Source organism: Phaseolus vulgaris, chromosome 2 (genome assembly GCF_051622355.1).
Source record: "Phaseolus vulgaris cultivar YP4 chromosome 2, ASM5162235v1, whole genome shotgun sequence".
NCBI lineage: Eukaryota > Viridiplantae > Streptophyta > Magnoliopsida > Fabales > Fabaceae > Phaseolus > Phaseolus vulgaris.
Genome location: NC_143499.1, coordinates 39924064 through 39948421, shown reverse-complemented (window position 1 = coordinate 39948421; position 24358 = coordinate 39924064). Strand labels below are relative to the sequence as shown.

Here is a 24358-nt window from a genome sequence, read left to right as displayed (position 1 = left end):
TATTTTCATGTTGTGTATGGACGTGGCAGAAGAAAATATGGAGGTGGAGGAAGAAACAGTCCAGAAGTAGTTATCTTTTTTTGTTGAAGAATAAGGGAACTATCATTTTTTATTTCATCACTAGCAAACCCAAAAGTTGAATAGAATTATTAAGCCCACTACGATTTGGGCCTTCTCACCATGCAAAGAATATCTTGAAATCAAGGCTGCTTCTTCCTGCACCTCCATACCTTCTTGTACCACCCGCATAAATTTTTCTTATTCCAAAAATACCCTTTTCAATATTCCGGATTACATAATCCGGAAGTCTTTTTCTAGATTTAGAATTAGCTTTCGGATTATGTAATCCAGAAGTCTTTTGTGATTAGCTTCCGGATTACATAATCCAGAAGTCTTTTCTATATATAAGATTAGCTTCCGGATTATGTAATCCATAAGTTTTTTTTCAGATGTGTTATTAGCTTCCGGATTACATAATCCGGAAGTCTTTTCTAAATATGAAATTGACTTTCGGATTATGTAATCCGGATATTTATCCGGATTACATAATCCATAGGCTTATTATTTCAAATTCAAGGGGGTGAAAAAAAGGATAAAATGGTATTTTCATATTTAGTATGGGGGTGGCATAAGAAGGTATGGAAGTGTAGGAAGAAAGAGTCTGAAATCAATCTAGGAAGTATTTTCTTCCTATATTCATTCATTTAATTGATTTTATAACTTCAAATCAATTTAGAAATTCAGAAATAATAAAAAACATATTATTCAAGATAAACTAATATTATTTTAAAATTTTAAATAATAAACATGCAAGCATACAATTTTCTTTGAAAAATATATATATAAAAAAATTTGGAAAAAGAATCCTCCGTACAATAATAATAATATAACTATATTACCCCAAAAAGAACATGTCTACATGCAATGTTTTCGTGGACATGGAAGAATGGCATGCAAGACAATGTATTCATTCATCAAGTCAATTTTCGCATTTATTTGGGCAATTCCTTAGTCTAAGAAAATTGTTATAGGAAATTTTTCTATAAAGTTTTTTAAGAGATAAAAATATGAAAAATAAGATATAAAATTTCGATAAATTAAAGTTATAAATAAACCTTAAAGAAATTATGAAGAGAAATTTTACAAAATAATTTGTATTTTCTTACATGTCTTTATATAAAAAAAAAAAGGTGGTTGAAAGAAAAATAATTTGATTAGTAGACTGTGAAAACACTGAACTTGTACCCTTTGTGTCGTTGTCTTTAACAAGGCTTCCAGAAGAAAAAAAGAAAGCATTAATTATAGTAATTAATTAGGATAAGAATAAGACAGTGGAAATAAGCACTAACAATGAGATTCTCCACGTGAATAATATGCACAAAGGTATAAAACAATAATAGTGTTAGATTTTGAATTAAAAATATTTAAAATGTTAAATTTATTTATTGTACTCACTATGAAAAAAAAAGTTATGATGCATTATCTTAGATTTTAGCACTACCAAACGTGTTCCGAAGATCTTTATCCTGAACTTGTGATGTATTATTATATGTTAGTTCCTATCACTGTCATCACCCCCACATTGCTTTTTCCTTCTCATCACTTTGCTCTTTCACACCTTTTTCTATCTTGCTTTTTGGCAAATGTTAATCAGTGTTTTAAGAGAGGTACTTCAAAAAGAAAAAGTATTTTTGATTGGGATAAGTAGAAGTATGTTTTGTTACAAGTTTCAAATATGCTCTTGTATATCTTTCAATATATTTTTAATTCTTTCACCAATTTCAAAGTGTATTTGATTAGTAGGATTTTACTTGTTTTAGTTTACATTGGAATTTTAATATTGTTTGATTGATGATCCGTGTTTTTTAAGATGTGAAAACATTAATGAGTTCATGATGCAAATGTAGTGTGGCTTGTGCTGCAATTGAAATGATGGCATGTGTAGAATTGAGTGACGAGAAAACGTGGTTTTAATGCCCTCCGTAATTAAACTTGAGCATTGGACCAGTTCATGATTTGTGTGTCCAGCAGCCATGAAAAATGTCCAGAACCAATGTAACGTTTGAAGAGTAGAGTGGGTTGTGGGACCAATAGATCCTTATCTGAGGGACAGTGTGGGGTCCCCAATCACTGTATTGCTTCTCCTCCCATCAGCAAACAAACATCAAATTTCTGTTCTTGCCCCTTTCATATTTGTACCCAACTAATTCCATCTATTTTTATGTGGACAAATTCTATATATGAGGTTTTCATCAGCTTGATTAAAAAAAAATTAAATAATATATAAACAAATTTGGATAATAATTTGTATTAATGAATATAAATTATAATTCATCAATGCATTTTAAAAAATATTATTATTTTATGAAATGGTCTCCCTCACTAATTTACATCTTGATTGATCTAAACTAATTTAAATCGTGAGTCAAATTAATCAAGTCTAAAATGGGTCAATTTGATTTAAATTATAATTTTTTAGTCTGATATGATTTTTTTTTTATTTTTGTCAAACCTATTTTGATAGATACTTATTTATATATATTTTTAAGTTAGAGAAAGACTTAAAAGAAAAATTACGTTAAATCAACCATACTCTAAAGGATATAATATTAATAACAAAATAGAGATACTATGCAAATACGATTATACTATTTGATGAAAATAATATTGATTTTTTTTTGGCACAAGTACTAGTTACCCATGAACTTTAAATAATTTAAGGTTAAAAAAAGCTTATTATTTGCAGTTGTTACTTTATTTTAAGTGATGATTGAACCTCTGTTTGATTAATTTATTTGTGTTGTAACTTTTAGTTAGTTTTTGTTTCCTATAAAACCGTTTTAATTTGTTTATTTTTGGTTTACTTAAACATATACCAATGAGATTTAGTATTTACAAGATCTTCAAAACAGATAGTTTGTTTGTCTATACTATTATCATGGTGAATTTCTTGAGATTATGTATTTGAACAATTATATTCCAAAACTAATGTAGATAGTAATGCTTAATTAGTTTTTCAATTTTTAATGTTTCTATCGTAAAACCATATTATTCAATGTTTTTTAACGTAAGAATGTTAAGTTTCATTAGTTGAAAATGTTTATGTTTATAGAGTAAATCAATAGAGACCTTTTAAAAAAGTTATGTAAATTGATTTTAGTTTATACAACAAATTTAGTTTAATTTAATTTACCTCTTTAATTTATTTTACATTTTAGCTTATAAATGTTATTAAGAAAGCCAATATAAATTAATTATTATAATTATGTACACACTTAAAAGAAATTCGGATTTGACTTCATTTAGAGTTGTATTTTTAAAACCAGATGAATCTAAACCCTATTAGAGTTTGCTCTTTATTTATTCCATTAAAAAAAAGAACTACAAGTTAAAGAAAAATATTTTTTTTATAATTTCATTTCTTAAAGCTAATTTTCATTTTGTTCTATTTTTTAATTTTTTAATTTACAATTAAAAAATAGTATCTGTATATTTATTTATTTTCCTTAAAGAAACATGGTTGGACTGTGCACGTACCACTGTTTGTGTCGTGTCTATCCCTCGCCAACACTTGAGCAGCAAGAAAAAACCGCACCAAGACAGGGTCAAAATGGTCAAAATCAGTGGCAGTCCTGTAAATACCTTCCAAAACAAGGGTCATTTTTTCAACATCAATTGTATATAAGCAAATCCATCGTCGAAATCTCTCACACACAACACAACACAGAAAACAAACCAAAGCAGTAGCAAATTTTGTCTTCTGATCTAAAGGCTTATTTGCTCTCACTTCTCACCCTTCTCTTCTTCACCAAACAAAGAAAACAGAAATGGCAGGTTCAAGAGCTAGCAGCATGATCAATGGAAGAAGCATCCCCAGGAGGTTCTCTGGGCGTCCAAGTCCAAAGCGTGGACAAGTCAAGGTTGGAATTGTTCTGGGCCTCGCAAACTCTGTTGCTTCCATCTTCTCTCGCAACAGAACCAGAGCCTCTGCCACACTTTCTCACCTTGCACACTAGCTTTCAACCCGATGACACCAAAACAACGAGCTACCAAAATTTTGATCCTTTTTTATGTACAAATCGGGGTCCTTTTATTCCCTTCTATCATATGTTCATATGTAAATCTCTTGCTTTCATGCTAATGAAATGTTCCCATCGTTTCTTCTTTATCTCCGACTCAGTTTATTTTTTTAGTTCGATCTGCAACAATGGATGAATCTCAGATTCTCGATCCTTTTTAAACATGCCCAACAACAACTGATTAATCGCATTGATTACTTCTATTAAAATTATAATTAATGTTTTAGAAAAAAAAAATATAAAACTGGAAGAAGAACTTAAAAAAAAGATAAAAATAGAAATACCGGTACTGCATCGTACATAAAAATAGTTGAGTAAATCTAAATGATAAAAGTACAACAACCGGTACTACTGTACAGGGTTTGTTTTTGGACAGTGGGCAATTGAATTGTTAATCTTAGATAATTATATGCAGAGTTCATTAATGATGGTTACAATTACAGAGTGATTTGAAAATGAGCAAAAGAAAAACAGGGTACTTACTTGCAACATTGACTCATGTGCACGTGCCCTCAATTTTGTGGTCTTCTTAATTTTAAATTTTCATCCATTACATCAAATGAAGCATTACCAAGACAATATGTCCTTTTCAGATTTCGTAGAGGCAGGGGAATGGTGATGTCAAAATGTGGTCACGTTAAGATTAAGTGCTCTGATTCGGATGAAAATGAAGGGTATGATGACTAAGCTGAGGAAAGCGACAAAGCACAAGTGGTTTTAATTATAACAATAATTGTGATTAACAATGAGTTTAACAACTGTCAGTTGCAGTGTTATATCTTACTAGCAGTAGTATTTATTTATTGTACGAATCTATTGCTCCCTCAACACAATCCAACACGATCTTAAACCTACCTATTTGAATATTAATGCTTTCAGTGCATTGTATCAAGGACTTTTACTTTGCAAGATTCAGAGCACCGCAATTAACCCACGCATCCTTTTTAAGTCCACTTAGTGTCCTCCTTTTCTTTCATTCTCATTTTTTTATACCTTTCAGATACTATTGCATCTAAAAAGTCATTGTAATAAGTCTTTTTGAGTTTAGTTATGAGTTATGGTAAGGAATTGAGATGAGGTGGGAGTAATGAAATAATGGGTAGTGGGGCATTGATATAGCTAAGCGACAAAATGACACCTAAAAGTGTTTGGATTCTCCAAAATCATAATCGTTTTTCTTCCTTTTCTAATTGAAGGAATCGTGCACGTGATTTTTATGCAGTGCAAAAAAAAACTTTGTGCTTATCTTATTCATAACCTCCTCAAATTAAAATACTTTTCTAAACCGCAGCCTGGTGTGGCCTTTTAAATATAGCCGGCGCGTGGGACCATCTTTATCTTGTCGTCTTCCCTCACCCATATCTTCTCCTGCAAGTTTTTTTTCTTCTTAAATCAGATTCTTTGAACAATGATAACGTTCTTTTTTTTATATATTTCTTGTCACCCACGTTAATATTATAAGCCATTTTTCACTTAAATCATGACAAAACTAATGCACTGATGTTGATGTGTAACTGTATGTATCTATTTTATCTTCGATCTAAGTCCTTTACAGATATGTTTTAAGAATTTATAACAATTGATTCAATTATTAAAGTTTTTTTACTAATTGAAGAAATAACATCTTACATGAAGTGAAGAATTTTGTTTACTTGGTGATGAGTATCAGCATCTTGACTATTTGCCCATTTCTCTTTTTCTATGTTGGCCTTTGTTAAACATTCAAAGTCCAGAGGATTTGCTTCTGTTAGGTACTGTTGACCATGCACTTTCCCTTCTTCCTTTGTTCTCTTGCATACGATTCAAAGCCTTGGTAATGGTAATATTTGACTGTTGACCTTGTTATAGTATGAATAAACAACACTTATATTTTATTTTTATATACTTCCATCACTTACACACAGTTTCATACATCTTTTATTTTTATTATGTCTTTCTAGTTATGAGAGGACAAATTAGTACTGGTATTATTGTACTTCTTCTTCACTCCTTATAATTTTTTTAAAGTTGAGACACATTATTAAATATTGCTAAAGAAAACATCAAATATTGTTTTAGTTATTCAATTGATGCATTATATGAGACACATGGAGAGGAACAATGAAAGTTACTAACAGTTAGAATTGTTATTATTTTATGAGCAAGTATTAACAGTTAGAGTGGAAGTTAAAGTTTATAAAGAAGGTATGCCAATTTTGTTGATGGTAACTAATTGATTTTCCTTTGTTTAGACAAATAAGGTGAAGATGGAGATGTTGAATAACATAAGACGACAAAGAGTTTTTGACTAAAACGTTGATGGGTCAATATCTAACAAAGAAAAAGAGGTGCTTCACGACCCCACGTAATGAAGAAAAGTATGTAGGTGGTTAGAAAAGGAAGGTCAAAATTGTCAACAAATGACCAATTATTTCAAACCCACTGACAGAAGAGTAGAGAGAAAAGAGTATGGGGAATTGAAATGAAACAAACCAAAAGATATACAAAGACAAATAAAGTGGTGGTTTAGCAGAAAAGAAAGGGCTTTTTTGTAACCAAACTTCACTGCAGCCCCTATATAAGTGAAAATCTTAGAATTAGTTGGTAGAATTTGTTGTGTTGTGGGCAAAGAGGTTAAAAAAGCAGGAAAAAAATCTCTTAGATTTTTTTTCTGCAAACACTTTTTTACCATTATAAGAGAGGATTGTGAAGCTAGAATGGAACCCTCTTGCTTGTATTTTGTTAACTAAACAAGTGTAGCTCATAATTATTTAAGGATATAGAGATAGATCGGTGTTTGTTTTCTAATACCATCCAATCATTTCATTCTTCTAATACATCATTTTATTTTACATATTAATTTATACATAAATTAATTCATAATTTCTTTTTATTTAAATATTTCTAGAAAAAAATATTTTAAGATATCCTTAGTGTGTTCAAACTTTTCTTATAAGTGAAAAAAAATATACAAAAATGAATTTAATATAAGGTTGATAATATCTTAACATACGATTATATTGTAAAGAATGTTACTACAAAATTGTCTTCGAGTAATGATAGATTGACATTTTTAAATAACATCTAAAAGTACTTGACAATCAACTATATTATTATTTAACTTTAAAATTTTATTTATATTAATTTTTTATTCACATTGTGAATATTAAAAACATCCATTTAACAATTTAATATTTTTTTTAATTTAAAATATTATTATAAAGGATGGTCAAATTAAAATAAGTTACTCTGTGTCAAATAATATTTTTTTCTAATTTTTATTGAAAAAACATAATTTTATTATTAAAAGGGATTATAAAGTGAAAGTGAGAAAAAAACCAGTGTCAAATAAATTTTTTTCTATTGGTATAAAGAGTCATATAGAATATTTTAAAAAGGAAAAATTAGTAAATCAATTTAGTGGGAGTTGTGTCCATGAACTAAAAATATACTATTGATATTTTATATTATTATTATTGAAAAATATTTTATGATACATGCATGATAAATTAAAAATATATTGAGATCAAGATTAGTACTTAAGATAGATTTATGTCATTTTTCTTCAATTGAGATCTTCTCGTCTCTTTTTTGTTGTGATTGTATAAGAGTTGAGATGTAATCTAACAAGAAAATCATTAAATAAAAACTAATTTTAAAAATAAATAAATAATTAGTTATTATATAGACTAAAAAATTTATTAATATCTAAAATAATCTATATTATTAATAAAATTTATAAACTAGTTTTTAAATTGATATGTTAATTAAGATTTTAATGATTCGTGATTCTAAGTGATCACTAACGAGGCATAATAGGTTAATACAAATATATTTTGTAAATACAAATATATTTTGTAAATGAACATGTTTCATGATTTTTTTATTTTTTTTTTCATTGATATTTATTCTGTTAAAAAGTGTTTATTTGAACAAATTTAAGATTAAAACCTCTTTTGGATTTATTTCATGTAGATATAAAAAATTATTCAAGATAGACATCTCATTTGAATAAAAATTTAAGTTTTTTCAAAATTTTCTAACACTTTTTTATCACTTATGTCTTCTTAACTACCCAGTACTTGTACATATGATAATTTATAAGTTCTTATAGTTTTTTTAAAATATTTATAATAACTTGTAGATTTCTATAATATTATAATACATTTGTAATATGCTACTTTATATACGATTTTGTTTAATATTTATATATATTTCATATGTGTAGTTGCCTATAAATTATATACTTTTATATGCAAAAATTTTGAACTAAAAATGAACAAAATATTTTTAATAGATGTTAGTTTAGTATTATAACAGATATAAACACTCAATTTTATACTATGAGTTGTAATTTTATGATGATTAAAATATTCAACATAAAAAATATAATTTATTGTGTAAGTTTTTAAACAAAAAATTAGATATTTGATATTACATATATTTAATTTAATTATCTAATTAATATAAAAAAATCTAAATAAAAATATTTTAATGCAATAGTGATTTGATATTATTAAAAAGAGAAAATTTTCATCATTATTCATTTTCATCCTATAAACAAATATACTAATTAAATGCTATATCTTGATGAGTTTACTTATTTTTATTAAGTTTGTACTTTTTTATATAGGAAATCAAAGTTGTATTCTTTACAGACATAAACTCTTTTTTCCAGTAAAAGTTAAAACATATCAATAATAGCTTTTTTAAGGATTTGAAGTTATTGAAGAATGAGTTTGAGTGTAGAAGAAAGTATTTACTGAATTGGCTTATAAAGATATGAATCTGGTCCATTCTATAATTAGAAAAGCTTCTGAATTTATCAATGCTTTTATAAATAGACATCTTTAGACACCTCTTTAAGTAAAAATGCTGGACACTAATTTATGGCACTATAGAAATCAGTTTTATTAAACATATTTTTAGTGTTTTACCAAGAAAAACACTTTTTTTATTCTTTTTTTCATCTACATATTTAACTCTTTAAATTTCAATAATCTTTGTTTTTAATATATATGCAGAGAGACACACTTAAAAGAGTAAAACGTTTCATACACCTTGTTTAAAGTATAACCAATTAATATTGTAATTAATAGTAAAAATTGAGTAGTATATAAATAATATAAAATAGATATGATATCATTATTTTATAATATTAAAAGTTACTATTTTATCCTTTGGTTAATTTGATTAAACTTGTTGTGAAAACCTTGTCTATTTTGATGATATGACATATGATGAATTATGTTAGATTTCAGATTAAAATTGATGTTTCTAGGGTCATTTCACTCATTAAAGATCTCATTTCTCTAGTGGGCAATTTGTCTAAAAGTCTTATGCGTGTTTGATTTCAATGTGCTTAAGTTTCTTTGGTATTAATACTCGTAATGGTAAATTCTATCTCCTCTTCTTGTTAGATGTTAGATGAGAGTTTACTTATTCAGATTGGGTAAAAATAAACATTGATGGTGTTGTTAGGGATTCTCCTAATCTTGCTACTTGTGGTGGTAATTTTTATGGGAGTACGAGAGAGTTTATTGGTTGTTTATCTGCTTTCCTTAATGTTCAAATTGCTTTGGTTGTCGAGTTTTATAGATTTATACATGCTATTGAACAAACTCAAAAGATGAGTCTTACTAGTTCATGGCTTGAATGTGATTATGCCTTAGTTTATGCTGCATTTATTGTTATAACTAATGTTTCTTGGGGATGCTTTGTAATAAGTGGAACACTTGTCTTAACTATTGTGAGAAATCATTTAAGGTTTCTCACATTTTTCGTAAAGGGAATGCATATGCTGATAAACTTGCTAACTTAAACTCTATTAATAGAGAATATTTTCATGAGTATAATATGTTTCCATTTAATCTTTTCTTAAATTTTTTTATTAATAGGTATAAATTACCTATGTACCGATTTTGTTAATATATGAGTTTTGATCTAGTTTTTCCATATTTTCTGGTATTTTCTCTTTTATGTGAAGATGATTGTTCTTACTTGAGGTGTCAGCATAAATAAGAGCTTTAAAATATGCCTAACAAGAGAGCTTTAAAATAAAGTAAAAAAAATTACTATTTTATAAGATTTATTTTTAGAGTGAATAAAAATCAAATCAAATATGACACAATTAAAGTCTAAATTTCAATAATACATAATTTTTAATATTGTTATCATGGTTACTATTATTATTACCGTTTTATTAATTTTGACTTATTTTCATATTTTAAGAAAATAATTAAAATTATTGATAACTGGTTAGCTATGAGTTGATTGTTGATAGATTTTGTATTAAATTTTCATTTATTTATTTATTCAAAATTTCAGACCATTATATGTTAAGGGGTCTAGTTTGTGTAAACTACATATAATATATATAATAACTGTTCAATTCTTAGCTTAAAAAAAACTAGACATTAGATTGGATTATCAGTCCTCGAATTAATCAATTCAGCTTTGGTTTTCAAAGGAACAAACATTATAAGTATAATTTCCTTGTGTTTTTTAGTATTGTTAGTCAATCTTAATTGAAATTTTACCTCAACATCGCTCACCAATTATTACAAACATTTATTGTGCAAATCATTAAAATAAAACTTTAATTTAACTGAAATACTTCAAAAAAAATATATCTAAATGTTTTCCTCTTCAAAATATATTTTTTACTGCAGATTTTTCGTAAAAATAAAAAACCTTTTAAGTATATGAATTCTTTTACTACCCCTTATTTCGACCTATCTTCTCATACTTGTTAAAAGTTTGTCATGTTATGGGTAAGTTCACCAGCTTCAACCATCATACTCTTTTTTTTTATTACAAACCCAAAATGTAAAAAAAATTCGTTAATAATGTAATTTATATTTTTGTTTATTTGACTTTAACACACAGGAAAATATTAAAAGAAGAAAAAAAATACCATTCTACTCAATTCCTCTACAAATTACCAGAATCGACAAATTAAAGGCTACAACAATAAATAAGTAATTTACAAACACTATTTTTTATTTATTTTGGCTATAGAAGTTTTCTACCATTTTTTTTATAATGAAGTAAGTCGTGTATGAAATTGCACATAATTTCTTATGTAGGACTTCAACAACCAAAAAGGTTTTACAATTACAAATTACATCAATGATTGTTGTACTATAAAAATTTGCCAATAATTCTAATTTTGAAAAAGATTTTAAGAAATCAACTCTATCCTACTGTAATTGTAAAACGTGGAGAAATTGTAATTTCCCCCCAAAGGAATACATGCACCAAAGACTTAGCCAAAGTAACGAGGAAAAAATAATAACTGGTTTTGCTTACAATGAAATTTCAACCTATCCTACTGTTGTCTCTGCCAAAGAATAATGTGGTGGCCCAGTTTACTGCCACGTAAAGCCTGTTCCTCCAGCTAAGGACACGTGTAAGATATGCAGAGCGCCATATCATCCAGCTAACAAAACCAGCAAGTGACAACCCCTTTGCATCCTACACAACATATGTGCAGAACGAAATCAGAAACTATTAGTTCACTTCGCAGTGTTTTCTTCTTTGCATATATAACTACATTCTTGAAGCTGGTAAAGATAGAATTGGAAAAAAATCATATATTATACCTTCGTCTGTCGCAGATCAACCAGTGCTTTGTAGCCACCTACTGATGCCATGCTCCCAATATGCTTATACACAAAAGGCTCTCCAAGTGGCGTGTCTTTTGCAGTGAAAGCCTTACCTCCATTCTGCTTCCCAATTTTGTTGAACAGCTCCACGAGAAACTTCCCCTCCCTTTCAGCAACCTATAGTCAACGATTGGTAAGTACATAGTACATAAACACCTTTTGATGCTTGTTTTTCCAGCATAGAATGGAATATACTTTTATGGAGTATATGACAAGAAAGGTTTCTTGATTGTAACTACTATTTTCATGTGAACAATGTCATTACTTATTCATGAGTCTTGTTAGCTGCAATGCAGGGAATGACTAAGCCTAGCTTCAGAGGAAAACTATCTTATATTTCAGCAATGTGAACAATGACAGTTCATATGATCTCCACACATAGATAGTGCATATCAATAAATACTCTTCATTATGCCTCCTTAGAAGCTCCCATAAGGGTCATCAGGAAGTGGCTTTGCAAAATTCCATGCTTAAACATAAATAAAAGTCAATTTCAACTGCAAGTACGCTCTATGATTTTCTCATTGGATAGAAGGACATCATAGATCAGCATAAATTAACTTCATTTTGCTATTTACTTGGTCACTTTATCCCTGTTATTTGGCAAAACAAAATGGATAAAGGCTAACCTGAGCTAGAGCTGGAAGCACAGGCCTTCCAGTTTGTTCAAGAAAACCAGCACAATCCCCAAGGGCAAACACATCTTCCACAGAAGGAACACGCAACCATTCATCTACACCAATTCTGTATCAAACAAAGAGAACAATTAAATGGAGATCACATATTAATGAGTAACAATGTTTTTATTTTCCTTTTTGGGCTGCACATACCTTCCTCCTGGAGATTTAGGAAGATTTAAGGTTTTCACAAACTTAGAAGGACCAACTCCTGTGGACCAGACCAAGAGGCCATAAGGAACTTTTGTTCCATCACTCAGAATTATCTCTTTGCTATGCACTTCCTTCACTACCCCTCGCTTAAGACGGACCCCAGACTGATAAAACATTGAATGTCTCAGGCTTAAACTTGAAGGTTTTGAAACCATGAACTATTGGCTAATCCAGACAGATTAAAAGTATGTGATAAAAACTAAAAAAGGTTTACCTTTGTTAAGTGCTTCGTTGCATACTGCCGTAGGCTAACATCAAAGGATGACAGTATCTCATTTGCCTAATCATAAAAAAGTCAACATGATGGTTAGGTACACTAAATTTTAATCTCACTCACAAAATAGGCTAAAATGCATGGAAGTAAATTCATCCAAGTACCTCAATCAGTGTAACGTGAATGTAATCTTTGACATGAGTATAGCGCTCATGAACATCCCTCGTGATGAAATCACTCAATTCACCACTAAACTCCACTCCTGTAGGGCCACCTCCAATAACTACACAGTGTAGAAGGCGTTTCTTTTCTTCTTCCGATATGCCTGTTACACGAAAACGTTCTTTGCTCTTTGGTAGAAAATGACAAGTGCATAATTATTAACAAAGTGAATAAATTAAAAATAAAAATTGTGTATAAGAAATTTAACTGGCTCTTGCTAAAGAACAATACTAGAAAATAAAGCTCTCGTTCTTTTTCAGGTGAAGTGATAAAGGTGAGTTGAAGTGGAAAGAAAGATCACTCAGGACAGAACATGTGACAAAACTACAGTGGAATACCTCAAAATAAACTATGATGGAGATGTAATACCCACCCGGATTTTCCGAAAGCATCAGATTAAGAAGAAGTTCCTTCCTTATTTCTTGAGCATGGTTCACATCACGAAGAAAGAAGGCGTTTTCCGTTACTCCCTTGATACCAAAAGTTAAAGCCTCAGCTCCTGCTGCAATGACAAGCTTGTCATACGCGACTTTAAATTGGTAAGGCTCTCGGGGCAATCCGCCATTGTTGACTGCCTCACAATAGACCTGTTTGCATGAAATAAAAATGAGTAGGCATTTTACTACACAAACTTCAGAAAGCACTGCAGCTTTTATAAAAGTTTTGTACAAATAAAACTTTTTATATTTCACATTTGAGCATTCCATGACTCCATGAATCTGCAGAAAACGTAAAAATAATACACAAAGGCCAAAGGTTGTATATCATTCTACTCACTTCATGTTTGCCTGTGTCGATGTCAGTGCAAGAAGCTAGAAAGAAGAAGGAGTTGGGGTCTTTTGCCAATGCTTCTTGTATTCTGGTGACAGGCTCAGCCACAGTTCTGAATTCCAGGGTTCCAACACATGTTGAAGCCAGCAAAGGAGTAAAAACCATGTGATTTCTTGGTGATATGCACACAACATCATAAATTTTGGTGTCAAGCCCTTTGAGGAACCGACAGGCAGCCCAACCCGTACCAAGAACAACCACCCTAGGCTTTTCACCTGGCTTTGTTGCCTCTAGTCCTGCATATATTGGCTGATCATTCTCCAACTCTGACTCTGACTCTGACTCCTGAACAACCGTCTGTGAGTTAGCAGAAGGAAACTGATGGTATGGAGTTCCTGATATTCCCCTCATTGAAAAGTTCACGCAGTTATGTTCCTTAATTGCTGGAACATATGAAAACTTCCCATCTGAATTGAAATTTACATGGGAAGTTGTGTCGCATATGCTTGTGTATCCTCCCACCTTGAAGAAATCCTTTTCACTCGCATAACTACCGTAAGCACTTGCTGATTTTCTCAGGTTGGCCCTGGCAATCCTTGCCAATGCCATTGTAAGAGAACAAGCCTTTTACACTTTCTAAGCTTTCTGAAAAGATCAAAGCTCAGAGGTTTAAGGGCTTTCAAGTTTGAACAGAAGAATGAAATGTTCTACAAGATATATACAAGGTATGCAAATCAGGTGCTTCTGAGCATTAAGCAGAGACAAAAGAGAGTTCGAGGGTTGCAAAGAAATCAACAGTAATTAATTCCAAGAAAATGGGACGACAACAAAACAAAAGTTAATATAGCTTTGCTCATCAGCCTTAGTAGTTGCGGAGAGTGTAAAGTTTAGAAATTCCAATTTTACAATTTTACCATAACTTCAAGTAAGTGACCATTGAATATGACAAGCTATGGAATATAATGGACACTAAACCGAGTCAAGTGCTATTTTTTTGCTAGATCCATCGAACATATTGTGTGCAAAAAATGATCTGTTACCAAAATGCTGTGAGGGATTCATTATAAGCCAGACAACCATGATTTTTCACTCTTTTAAGCTAACTGTGGATAATTTTTTAGCAAAACTTTTGTACAGCATGAAGATGATGGTGGGAGACAAAGATCCAAAGAATTTATCGAAATGTGAGATTATAAATCCGCTAATGACATTGCATTGAAAATAAAGAACATAAAATTGAGAGGAATAAAAGTTTCATTCGACAAATCTGACTAACATTGAAAATTGAATACCTGCTTGAAATCAAAAGTAAAGGAATAGAAAAATGATCACCAGTTTGGTTTGTCAGGGTGAAGTAGCTAGAAATATTAAGATAGAAAAAATAAAATGCCAGTGAAGTGCCCAGGTTCTTGGAGAGCAAGAAAACACGTTTTTCTTGTATATAGTTTTTCCTATTCTTAAGACAAAGACGATTGTATCCCTGTAAAATGGCGTTTGTACGCAGAAAGTGGAGGACAGATAAGACTTTGGGCCATTCCATCTTTGACCGTAAATAGAAAGTTCCGTCAATGTATGGTGGGGACGCAGTGTTGAACTTTGATCAACGGTTGATAGTGATGGTCATAGAGGTTGCGTGTCAAATTAAATGTGTTCTGCACCGCTTAATAAGCTCCTGTGATGGCGGCAGCATTTTTTTTGCAGAAGTGTATTGGGCTTTGAGCCCAAGGAAATGGGACCGATCAATTTTATAGTGGGTCTTTTCTTGCGGTAACCTTTGACGATTTTTTCTTTTTGCACCTCCATGTTTTCATTTTACTTCTCATAAATATGAAAATCCTCACTTCATTCTTCTAGTTTATAAAAAAATAAATTTCAGACTTTATAATCTGAAAGTCATTTTTTAGTATAAAAAAAATTCTGAATTATACCATTTAGAAGTAATTTTTTATTTTTAGATTGTACAAAGATTTTACTTTCAAAATTGTTTAAGCCAGAAGTCACTTTTTACTTTTGGAATACAAAATCCAAAAGTAATTTTTGCATGAAAAAAATAAACTTTCGTACTGTACAATTTTTTCAAAAATAATTTTTTACTTCCACATTACATAATCTAAAAATAAGTGGAAAAAACTTTAAGATTACAAAATCCAAAAGTCATTTTTCATAAAAAATAATAACTTTTAAATTGTGTAACCTGGTTGAGGTTGGGAAGGTAATGTTGCAGGTGTAGATTAAAAGAGACTCTGGCTGAGCATGAGTGTTGGATTGCAGATTCTGGAGTTAGTTTGATGCAGACTATGGTTTCTTTGGCAGATTAAGAAACAAAAGTTTATAACTTTAATTTCTACAGAGCAGTTGAACTTTTTTCAGAATTGTAATATGGGAATGATGTTACAGTTCTCATCAGGATTATCTGCTGTGGGGAACTGGATAATGATAAGTTGGTTCTTTTGTGGGAAATGAATACTAGGTCTAAGGGTTGCTGATGTTATTTGTTTTTTTAGGGTTATGAAGATACATAACCCATTACTAAGATTGAAATATTCTAAAATATCATATATTTATTTATTCTTTATTTTGCCAATAAAAAATCTTCCAAGTGGAAAAAAAAATGAGAAATAAAAAATTATACAGCCAAAGAGTGGTGCTGAAAAGAGATAAGGAAACCAATAATGTAGAAGAAGATGAAATATACTAAGGAAAATTTATATTTTATATATCTCCGTGTATAGGAAAAAACCAAGGGTTGTCAAATAAATATTCATAGCGTATAAGATTTGTTTATACTCTTCCCCTTAGGAAAATGTTATTCTAAAATGTAAAATTTATATTTTAGATTAGTTTACCATAACTCTTAAAAAAGGAATAAATAATTCCAACTTCAAGAGAGGAAGAGAATGAGAGACGTAGAGAGCTTGTGGAGATTAAATTATGTAACTAAAATTAGACATGGAGACCCTGCAGTCAATAAAGATAAAAGTCTAATTAAATAAAAACAATAGGGATTAGTTTCATAAAATCTGCACTCATCTTCCAATACAGTATATATATATATATATATATATATATATATATATATATATATATATATGGAGTATGTACTCGTTCAAATACACTAAGTATCTGGAAATCCATCTAAGATTAGAAGAGGGAGGTAATAAGTCATGAATTTATTTGATTAATGCATAATATAAATTTTCAGAACATGCACCATATTGAGAAATGAAATGCTTTCAGAGAGTTAAGGCCAAGAATGCATTGTCAAATTCCAAATTGATGGTTGCAAACAATGTTTGGAAAACACTAATAAGCCAATGAATTTGCCTATCTCCGGAATGTTTTGCGTTGGAACATTCAAGGAACACCAAGAATGTGGTTCTCAATCATCTAGTACAGGAATAAAGTCTGATTCAACATTGCCATTTTTTATATAGCTTTGTTTTAAGTGTCAAATCAGAAATGACTGTGACTATGCCTAATGCGTGTAGCATGCTTGGGTGATAGGTGTTGGTGGGTCCGTGAAAGAGCCATTGAGTATACGGTTAGCAACCCAATGGTTAGCAGCCTCAGCATAATGAACACTGTCCCAACTTATATACTGCGAAGGGTTTTCACAAGCAGAACCAAACACGTCTTTCCCATCTGCACTCCCTAAATTCCCACACCAAATGTGTGTGTCATTCACATGATAGCCACAACAGATCTTCATTGGATCCACAAATCCTGAAAATTAAAAACAGTTTATGTGCATGTTAAACAGCTCTGCCTAAAATGATTAGGCACCAGGAAAACCATTGTCAATGTTCCGTTCCCATTGCATTCTCCAAAAGCAGCTAAATGAAGGTTAAAAAAGTTATAACATCAAGAACTAATGAGAATGTGTGTTTATTTCAGCAAACATCTATCATAAAACCATATGAAATATTGCGTTAGTTTTAGGTGAAAGGCACCAGGGATTAACTGAATCTTGTGAAATTACCTTCAGTTTTGGTATTACTGATTAGTGCATACTTTGCAGCATAGGCATCTACATAAGTAATTGCAGCCTGTGGGAGCTCTGTCCTCAGTTTGATGATTCGGTCTTTCAGATGCTTGTTAAATTCAGTAGCCATCTCATTTTGATCTTTCACACATCCATACTGGTCAAGATAGCCAATTGGTATATTGTGCTTGTAAAATAGTTGTACCGGCATGCAGCCAAAGGGGCTAGTGTTGTGTATCCAGAATGACCTCCCTCCTTGCTCGTAAATATTCTGCAAACAGTTTATTAATAAGATTTATTTTAGACCTTTTTTTCCAATAAGATTCTATATCTAAGTACTTGTATCCCACATGCTAAAATCAACTGATGTATGTCAATCTCTATATAAGAAAACTTCTACAAAATATTCAATTCATAAGTTGATTTAACTTCAAAATTCATCAAAACACAAGGTCTTTGTGAGTAAGAATGAACATAGAGTTGTAATGTACTCAATTGCTAGTTCTAAGGCGACCTATTGCAACTTTTCAAGTGAGCCAGGGGGATACTTACTTTGACTGCATTGGCTAACTGGTTGACAATATCCGGCATGGATTCACGTATTTGGTCAAAATTCATCTTTCTAAAGCCAACTGAGAGATCATTTTGACCAATGTCAAAAGTGTAGAGAGCCTTAGAGAACTCCTCAGGCACTGGAAGCTTGCTCCTTTCAAGTGGGGTTTTGGCTAAGTTTCCAACGAACAAAAACACACATGAACAACAACGGGCTAACATGACAAGGTTTCAGTTTGTTGAACTATAACTGCTTTCAAGGCACAATTACCTTCTTCGTAGAGTTGTTTGGTGCGTGCTTTGAACTGGTTAAATTGCACAATCTGAATGTCGAGCGAAAAAGGACTTATCCCATATTGAAATATGGTTTCATTCTGCTTCCTAATGGTGGATCCCCCAGTGGCAAAATTTGCCCCATGCCGGTAATTGGTTCCAAGGGAATTCAGGTAGGCACTTAAGTATGGCAAGTTTAGCTTCTCAGCTGCACAGTAGAGTATAAATAGCAGTGTTGAGTTAGAACTAAAACTACTTTTACTGACACAAAGCTAAAGAAAATTGCAGTGCCTAAGTGGTTAAAATGCAAAGTTGGAAAGAGCATAACAGAAAGAGATAAGGGTGTTTCAAAGTTCATTATTACCTATGAAATCTATAATGAGACGGCCATCACAGTCCCTTCCTGAAGGCTTATGAAAGAAGCCCTCGCCATAAGGTGCAGGAATTGGCACAAATGAAGCTGATATGCCTCCAGTATCTGAATTGGAGTCCCCAAAGTTGTAGATTGCAGGAAATGAACAAGTGGGTGAGGTTTTTGGCTCCACACCCTTCACAAACACAACACAAGAAAGGAAGAAGAACCCCACAAAAAGTATCCCTAACCCCATTTTTCACAAAATGTGCCCTTTTAGCAAAGGAGGAGCACCCTTATATATATAGATAACCAAAAGCACAAACACTTGGAAGATACCCTAAGCCTTAACTGAAGGACACAGAATCAAAATCTTTGGGCAAACCACGCGTAATGAAGCAGATATTTTTAGACTGTTTTGTGCTTACAGTTGTCACTTAACTACATATACTGTAATAAGACACAGCTGCACAATCGAGCAACTCGCCAATAATTATCACATGATAAGCTTCACAATTTAGCAACTCGCCATTAATGGTCACATGAAGAGAATTTTGTTTTTTAAAATTAAGAGAAATGAATGTTTTATATACATTTTTTTTAATTTGTGTTATCTTTAGAAAATAGTATAGTAGATCATGCTTAAAACTAATGGGTAAATTAATCTAGAATTTTAGAGTGAAGAGATGAAAAAAAATCCTTTTGTCAATGTAATTTACCTCTCTTGCAACATCTATTTGCATAGAAGTTTATAATTTGCTTAAATTATGTATGGTATTTTAGTTTCAAAAAGTAGTTCTTCATTACTACAGTACAGTGCTTTCATGATTAAGACTAGTACAACATCCTTATCATGCACGGGTCAATGTGTTGGGTTGCAATTATATTGTATAAAAGCAAATGATAGATAAAAAAAAAAACTATTAAGCCAAGTACTGAACACTAGTATATGATACTAAAGAATAATAGTGATATATTAAATTTACAGTAAGAATAAATACATCACAATTTATGGTTTAAAATCGTAAATAAAACATAGCTAACATGATAGAAAGGAAATAATAGAATAGCATTTAAAAATAATTAGAAGCAGGGTTGGAAAACGAAGATGCAAGTTAATTTTTGTAAAAATATAATGAACTACTTATCTGCAGAAATAGAGAAAAATAAATTGCAGTGTAAAAGAAATAGAGGTTGATGAAATGTTGTGAGGTAAAAGAGAGTAGGAATAGAATGGCATAAGTGATTAAAAAGCAGTGAGATAATTTTGAGTTGAGTGTGTTCTTTAAATATTGTATAATATGTATGCAAAAGGGGGAAATCAAAGGTGACCCAACTTTGCAAACCAAAGGGAATGAAACTTGTAACTATTTCTCCATTTTTTTTATGTGTAAATGAAGTAACCGATATTTTTGCAAATATTTTGGACATACACACCGTAAAAGGAAACATTTAACGTAAAAGAAAGTAAATATGAATTTGTTTAATAGCTAACAATAATGATTTAGCATAAATAAAGTATTTTTTATTAAAATTTCACTAATTTCAATTACAAATAAACTTAATGTTAATTGATTTCTTTTACATCCTTCGTTTTATAGATTTGGATTACACACTCTCATGCTCAATACACCCAATAAGTTTTATAATTCCCAAAAAATATTTTTTATAAAAAATTAAAATGTTTGAAGGTATAGTTGAAAAATATGTTTTTTAATATTTTGGATTATGTAATCTGATGTTTGGATTAATTAAAATGTTTGCGTATTTTTGGGATTTGATAATTTGTAATGTTTGTGCATCTTTCTAATTGAATAATCTGGATCTTATTCTCGAATCTAGTAAAATATTTGATTTATAATACAAACTTATATTCTAGATGGTTTAATTTGGAACATGTTTTTTTAAATATATATTTCAAATTTCATAATTTGAAAATTAATTTATGATTTGAACATTTTTCAGATTGGTAGAATTTGGAAGTATTTTTCTAAAAATACATCCATAATTCATGAAATTTTCTTGAATTTTGAAAAAAATTACATTCCATAATTTGAAAGCTTTTTATGTATTAAATAATAGTTTTTAGATTATGTAATATAAAATGTATTTTTTAAAAAAGTATTATAGATTATGTAATTTAAAATTCTTTTTTAAATTCAAAAAATACTACTGAATTATAGAATCGGAATGTATTTTTTTAGTTAAAGAAAAATATATATTTTCATAATAAAGTATGGAGGTGTCACGAAGGAGTGAACGAAGAAGCAGTCAACTTAATCTATTATTATCTTTTGTTTTCTGACCTCAATCCCATAATATTTTTGTAAATTATATTTATCTATATGTTAAATCAACATGCATAAAATTAAAATTACTTTCATTAACACAATTTAAATTTTAAGAAATATATATTTTTATTTATTGTTTAAAAGATTTTTTAAAGATTTTTTGAAGTGAACAAAAATAACCCGCTGATACAATATAAAATTTAAAAATTTTAAACACGTTTAAAAGAAGAGACAAAACTGATCCAATAGAGCTCTACTAATTTTAACCTAACACGAACTACCTTGTCACCAGTTAACTCATACTGATCAGAATAAAGGAAAAAAATTATTGATGGCAACTATTTTCACTGGTTAGAGATCTTTGTTGCAATTGTCTGAGGCACCAAAGCAAGATTATACTCCAATATTTTATATCTTTAAAATACTTGATTCGTCTCTTGCTAACTCGTCTAATTACCTATGTAAAATTTATAATGTATCATAAGATTAATAACAATGAAATTTTTAAATTTAAATTAAACGTAAGAGAAAAGAAAAGAAACATGAAAATTTGTTCAACAAGCTAACCACTGCATTTAATCTTCAATTTACCAGTAAGTAAATTCCAAGTAGTCGTATGCTAGAAATTCTACAGATTGAAACACAAAAAGATCAATAGCTTGAGTATAGGGATTTGGGGTCAATCATCAACCACATTACATGAACAAGTTGGGTTTCTTGGCCTTGTATGTGGTCTTGAGCTTCCTAGATGGTGGCCTAATTTTCTTGAAGACCAATGGGAACTTGATTTTGGAGTTAAGGAACTGTTTGGTGCTCTCCCTCTTGCAGAGTTTGGCTGGGATGGTGGCAGTCTTGATGATTTGGATGCAAGGAGACCTGACCCTGTGACGAGAAGCCATCTCATTGTACATATGCTCAACCGCACCATTTAGAGTAGTGTCACGAAACTCCTTATACATGTTATGATAACCGGTCCTACTCTGATACCTCAACCATATCCCATAGTTATTAATCTTGGTTGGGTTCTTCTCAAAAATCTGCAAAATAAAACATCATTCAGATTGTTTGTAAAGGCAAAAATAGTTTGTCAATAGAAAGCTAAAAGTACAAAATGTATCTCAAACAGAGTTGATGAAATAAACTGTAAAATCCAAAACGGCTATACAGCACAAAACACAAGGATGTCCATAAGAAATCTAAGGACAAAAAACTACCCACTCTAAACATGCATAAATATAACATTATTGACAAACTAACTTAATTTAAAAGGTAACTGACAGCAAAAAAAAACATCAAAGCTATACATTTCGAAAACTCTGTATAATCATTATAAATTGATTGAACTAAAAATGTAGTTCACAAAAAAAGGCTTACAAGTATTTCCAACAGTAAACCTTTCCATTGAACATTATTTTTTGTCCAGATACGAAGTTGAAAGGCAAATTCACGGACTAAAAACATAGTTATCCTAAACGGAAGGAAAAATGGTGTGCAAAAAAGCAAACTTCTAACAAAGCGGTGTGTGGAAATCAAACATGGTATTTCACACAAAAAAAAAGCATCACTGAGAAAACCCCCTTCCATCTCATTGAAAGCCAATTTCAGTTCCTAAAAAATTATTTATCCACAACGGAGAGACAAAATTTGTAAAAGAAGGCTTGAAATGGAGTAATGTATCATTTAAAGACAATCTTAAGCTAAATCATTAGCCACTCTACCAATATATTTCACCGCCTATTTCACAAAACGTTGTAGTGAACATAAATATTTAAAGCAACTATCCAAACCAATAACTCAATTAGACACACTGTACAATACCAACATTAAACAATACCCACAAAACAAGATACCTTGGTACCATTAACCACCATTCAAGCTACCAAATCATACCATCACTAACTAGAATGTAAAATCCTATGTCTTATAATGCGACAAAATAATTTAATACAACAAAAATCGTGGCATTTCATCATTACTTTCAATGACTAGAAAAAAACATATAATCATCAACATTTGGAAATTAAACGTCTAAAAGGTATAGTACCTCATTGATAGCAAGCATTTGACCGTTGCTCTTCTTGACCTTCTTGAGCTTCCTCAGGAAATACCTAATCATAAGCAAAAACATTTAAACATTAAAAAACATAATCTACAAAATTCAGAAACGGAGAGAACTAAATCCGAATGCCAGAATCTAACAAACTCCGTACATATCAAGAGCAAGATGAACATTGCAAGAAAGATCTCACAAAAATAAATAAAACAGAATGTCTATAAACATCAGAGAATGTACGAGTGACAAATGTGTTTACCAGAACTTCGATTTTGCGCGAACCTCGTTGGTGGCCCAAAGCTTCATGCGGTAAATCTTAGGGTGTTGATCTGCCTCTGTTGGGAGAGCCCTCCCAACGACCTGGTACTGGTGAAACTACAAAACACAAACAAACATTACTCAGTGAGAAATCATTTCCATAGTTAAACGAAAATCGAACGCCAAATTGTATGTATTATACGCACCCTGAACGTAACCATTTTTGAGAGAAGACAACAAACGAAGATCACACACACTCTCTTCTGCTCAGTCGGGCGCTATGTGGAGCAAAGTAGGGTTCTTTTTATATAAAGAGACTCCAAACCCTAACTTTTAATTTGGAGCACTGGCTTGGGGTTCGGGTTCGGATTCGGATTCGGATTCGGATTCGGATTCGGATTCGGATTCGGATTCGGGTTCGGATTCGGGCTCACCTATATTGGGTTGATGTCGTTTCTTCATGCATTCATACATTTTTTTTCCACCTTTACAGACCACTCTCACTCTTTTTTCTTTGTATTTTTTTTAAGTAAGCAATGGCAGTAAAATTTATTTCAATTATTCATAATTTTGGTGTATTTTAATGGAGTACATGTATATTATATTCTAAAAAGATAGTCCATAACCTATTTTTAGAAAGAAGAGTTATGAATTTTGGATTTATATTTTTCCGAAAGTCAAAAAATGTTATGGAATGACTTTTTGGATTTCCTATTCTGAAAACACATTTTGCTTCTGCAACACTCCTTATTATAGAATCATCCAAAACTATTAA

General features: G+C 30.7%; 3 protein-coding genes across 7 annotated transcripts; all 3 read right to left on the bottom strand.

The window, feature by feature from the left end:
- Positions 1–11115: 11115 nt before the first annotated feature.
- Positions 11116–15298, bottom strand: LOC137811987 (internal alternative NAD(P)H-ubiquinone oxidoreductase A2, mitochondrial). 5 transcript variants are annotated; one of them, XR_016518730.1, is made up of 9 exons: positions 15115–15234; positions 13829–14467; positions 13425–13638; positions 12994–13179; positions 12830–12895; positions 12556–12719; positions 12355–12469; positions 11663–11842; positions 11116–11534 (listed from the first exon to the last, which is right to left on the bottom strand). XR_016518730.1 is itself a non-coding variant. In XM_068613849.2 (9 exons), the coding sequence occupies exons 2-9, from the start codon at positions 14429–14431 to the stop codon at positions 11379–11381; spliced, it is 1659 nt and encodes a 552-aa protein (XP_068469950.1). In that variant the 5' UTR covers positions 14432–14467; positions 15155–15298; the 3' UTR covers positions 11116–11378. The 5 variants fall into 5 exon arrangements, 2 of the variants coding, with proteins under 2 accessions (XP_068469950.1, XP_068469949.1); XM_068613849.2 differs by having other exon boundaries at positions 12994–13154; positions 15155–15298; XM_068613848.2 differs by having other exon boundaries at positions 12994–13154; positions 15115–15236.
- A 1765-nt stretch (positions 15299–17063) lies between these two features.
- Positions 17064–19716, bottom strand: LOC137811986 (GDSL esterase/lipase At5g14450). The gene is made up of 5 exons (XM_068613847.1): positions 18994–19716; positions 18628–18837; positions 18357–18529; positions 17802–18075; positions 17064–17545 (listed from the first exon to the last, which is right to left on the bottom strand). The coding sequence occupies exons 1-5, from the start codon at positions 19235–19237 to the stop codon at positions 17298–17300; spliced, it is 1149 nt and encodes a 382-aa protein (XP_068469948.1). The 5' UTR covers positions 19238–19716; the 3' UTR covers positions 17064–17297.
- A 2105-nt stretch (positions 19717–21821) lies between these two features.
- Positions 21822–23895, bottom strand: LOC137811985 (large ribosomal subunit protein eL20). The gene is made up of 4 exons (XM_068613846.2): positions 23790–23895; positions 23585–23700; positions 23317–23380; positions 21822–22309 (listed from the first exon to the last, which is right to left on the bottom strand). The coding sequence occupies exons 1-4, from the start codon at positions 23802–23804 to the stop codon at positions 21968–21970; spliced, it is 537 nt and encodes a 178-aa protein (XP_068469947.1). The 5' UTR covers positions 23805–23895; the 3' UTR covers positions 21822–21967.
- Between the last annotated feature and the right edge of the window lie 463 nt (positions 23896–24358).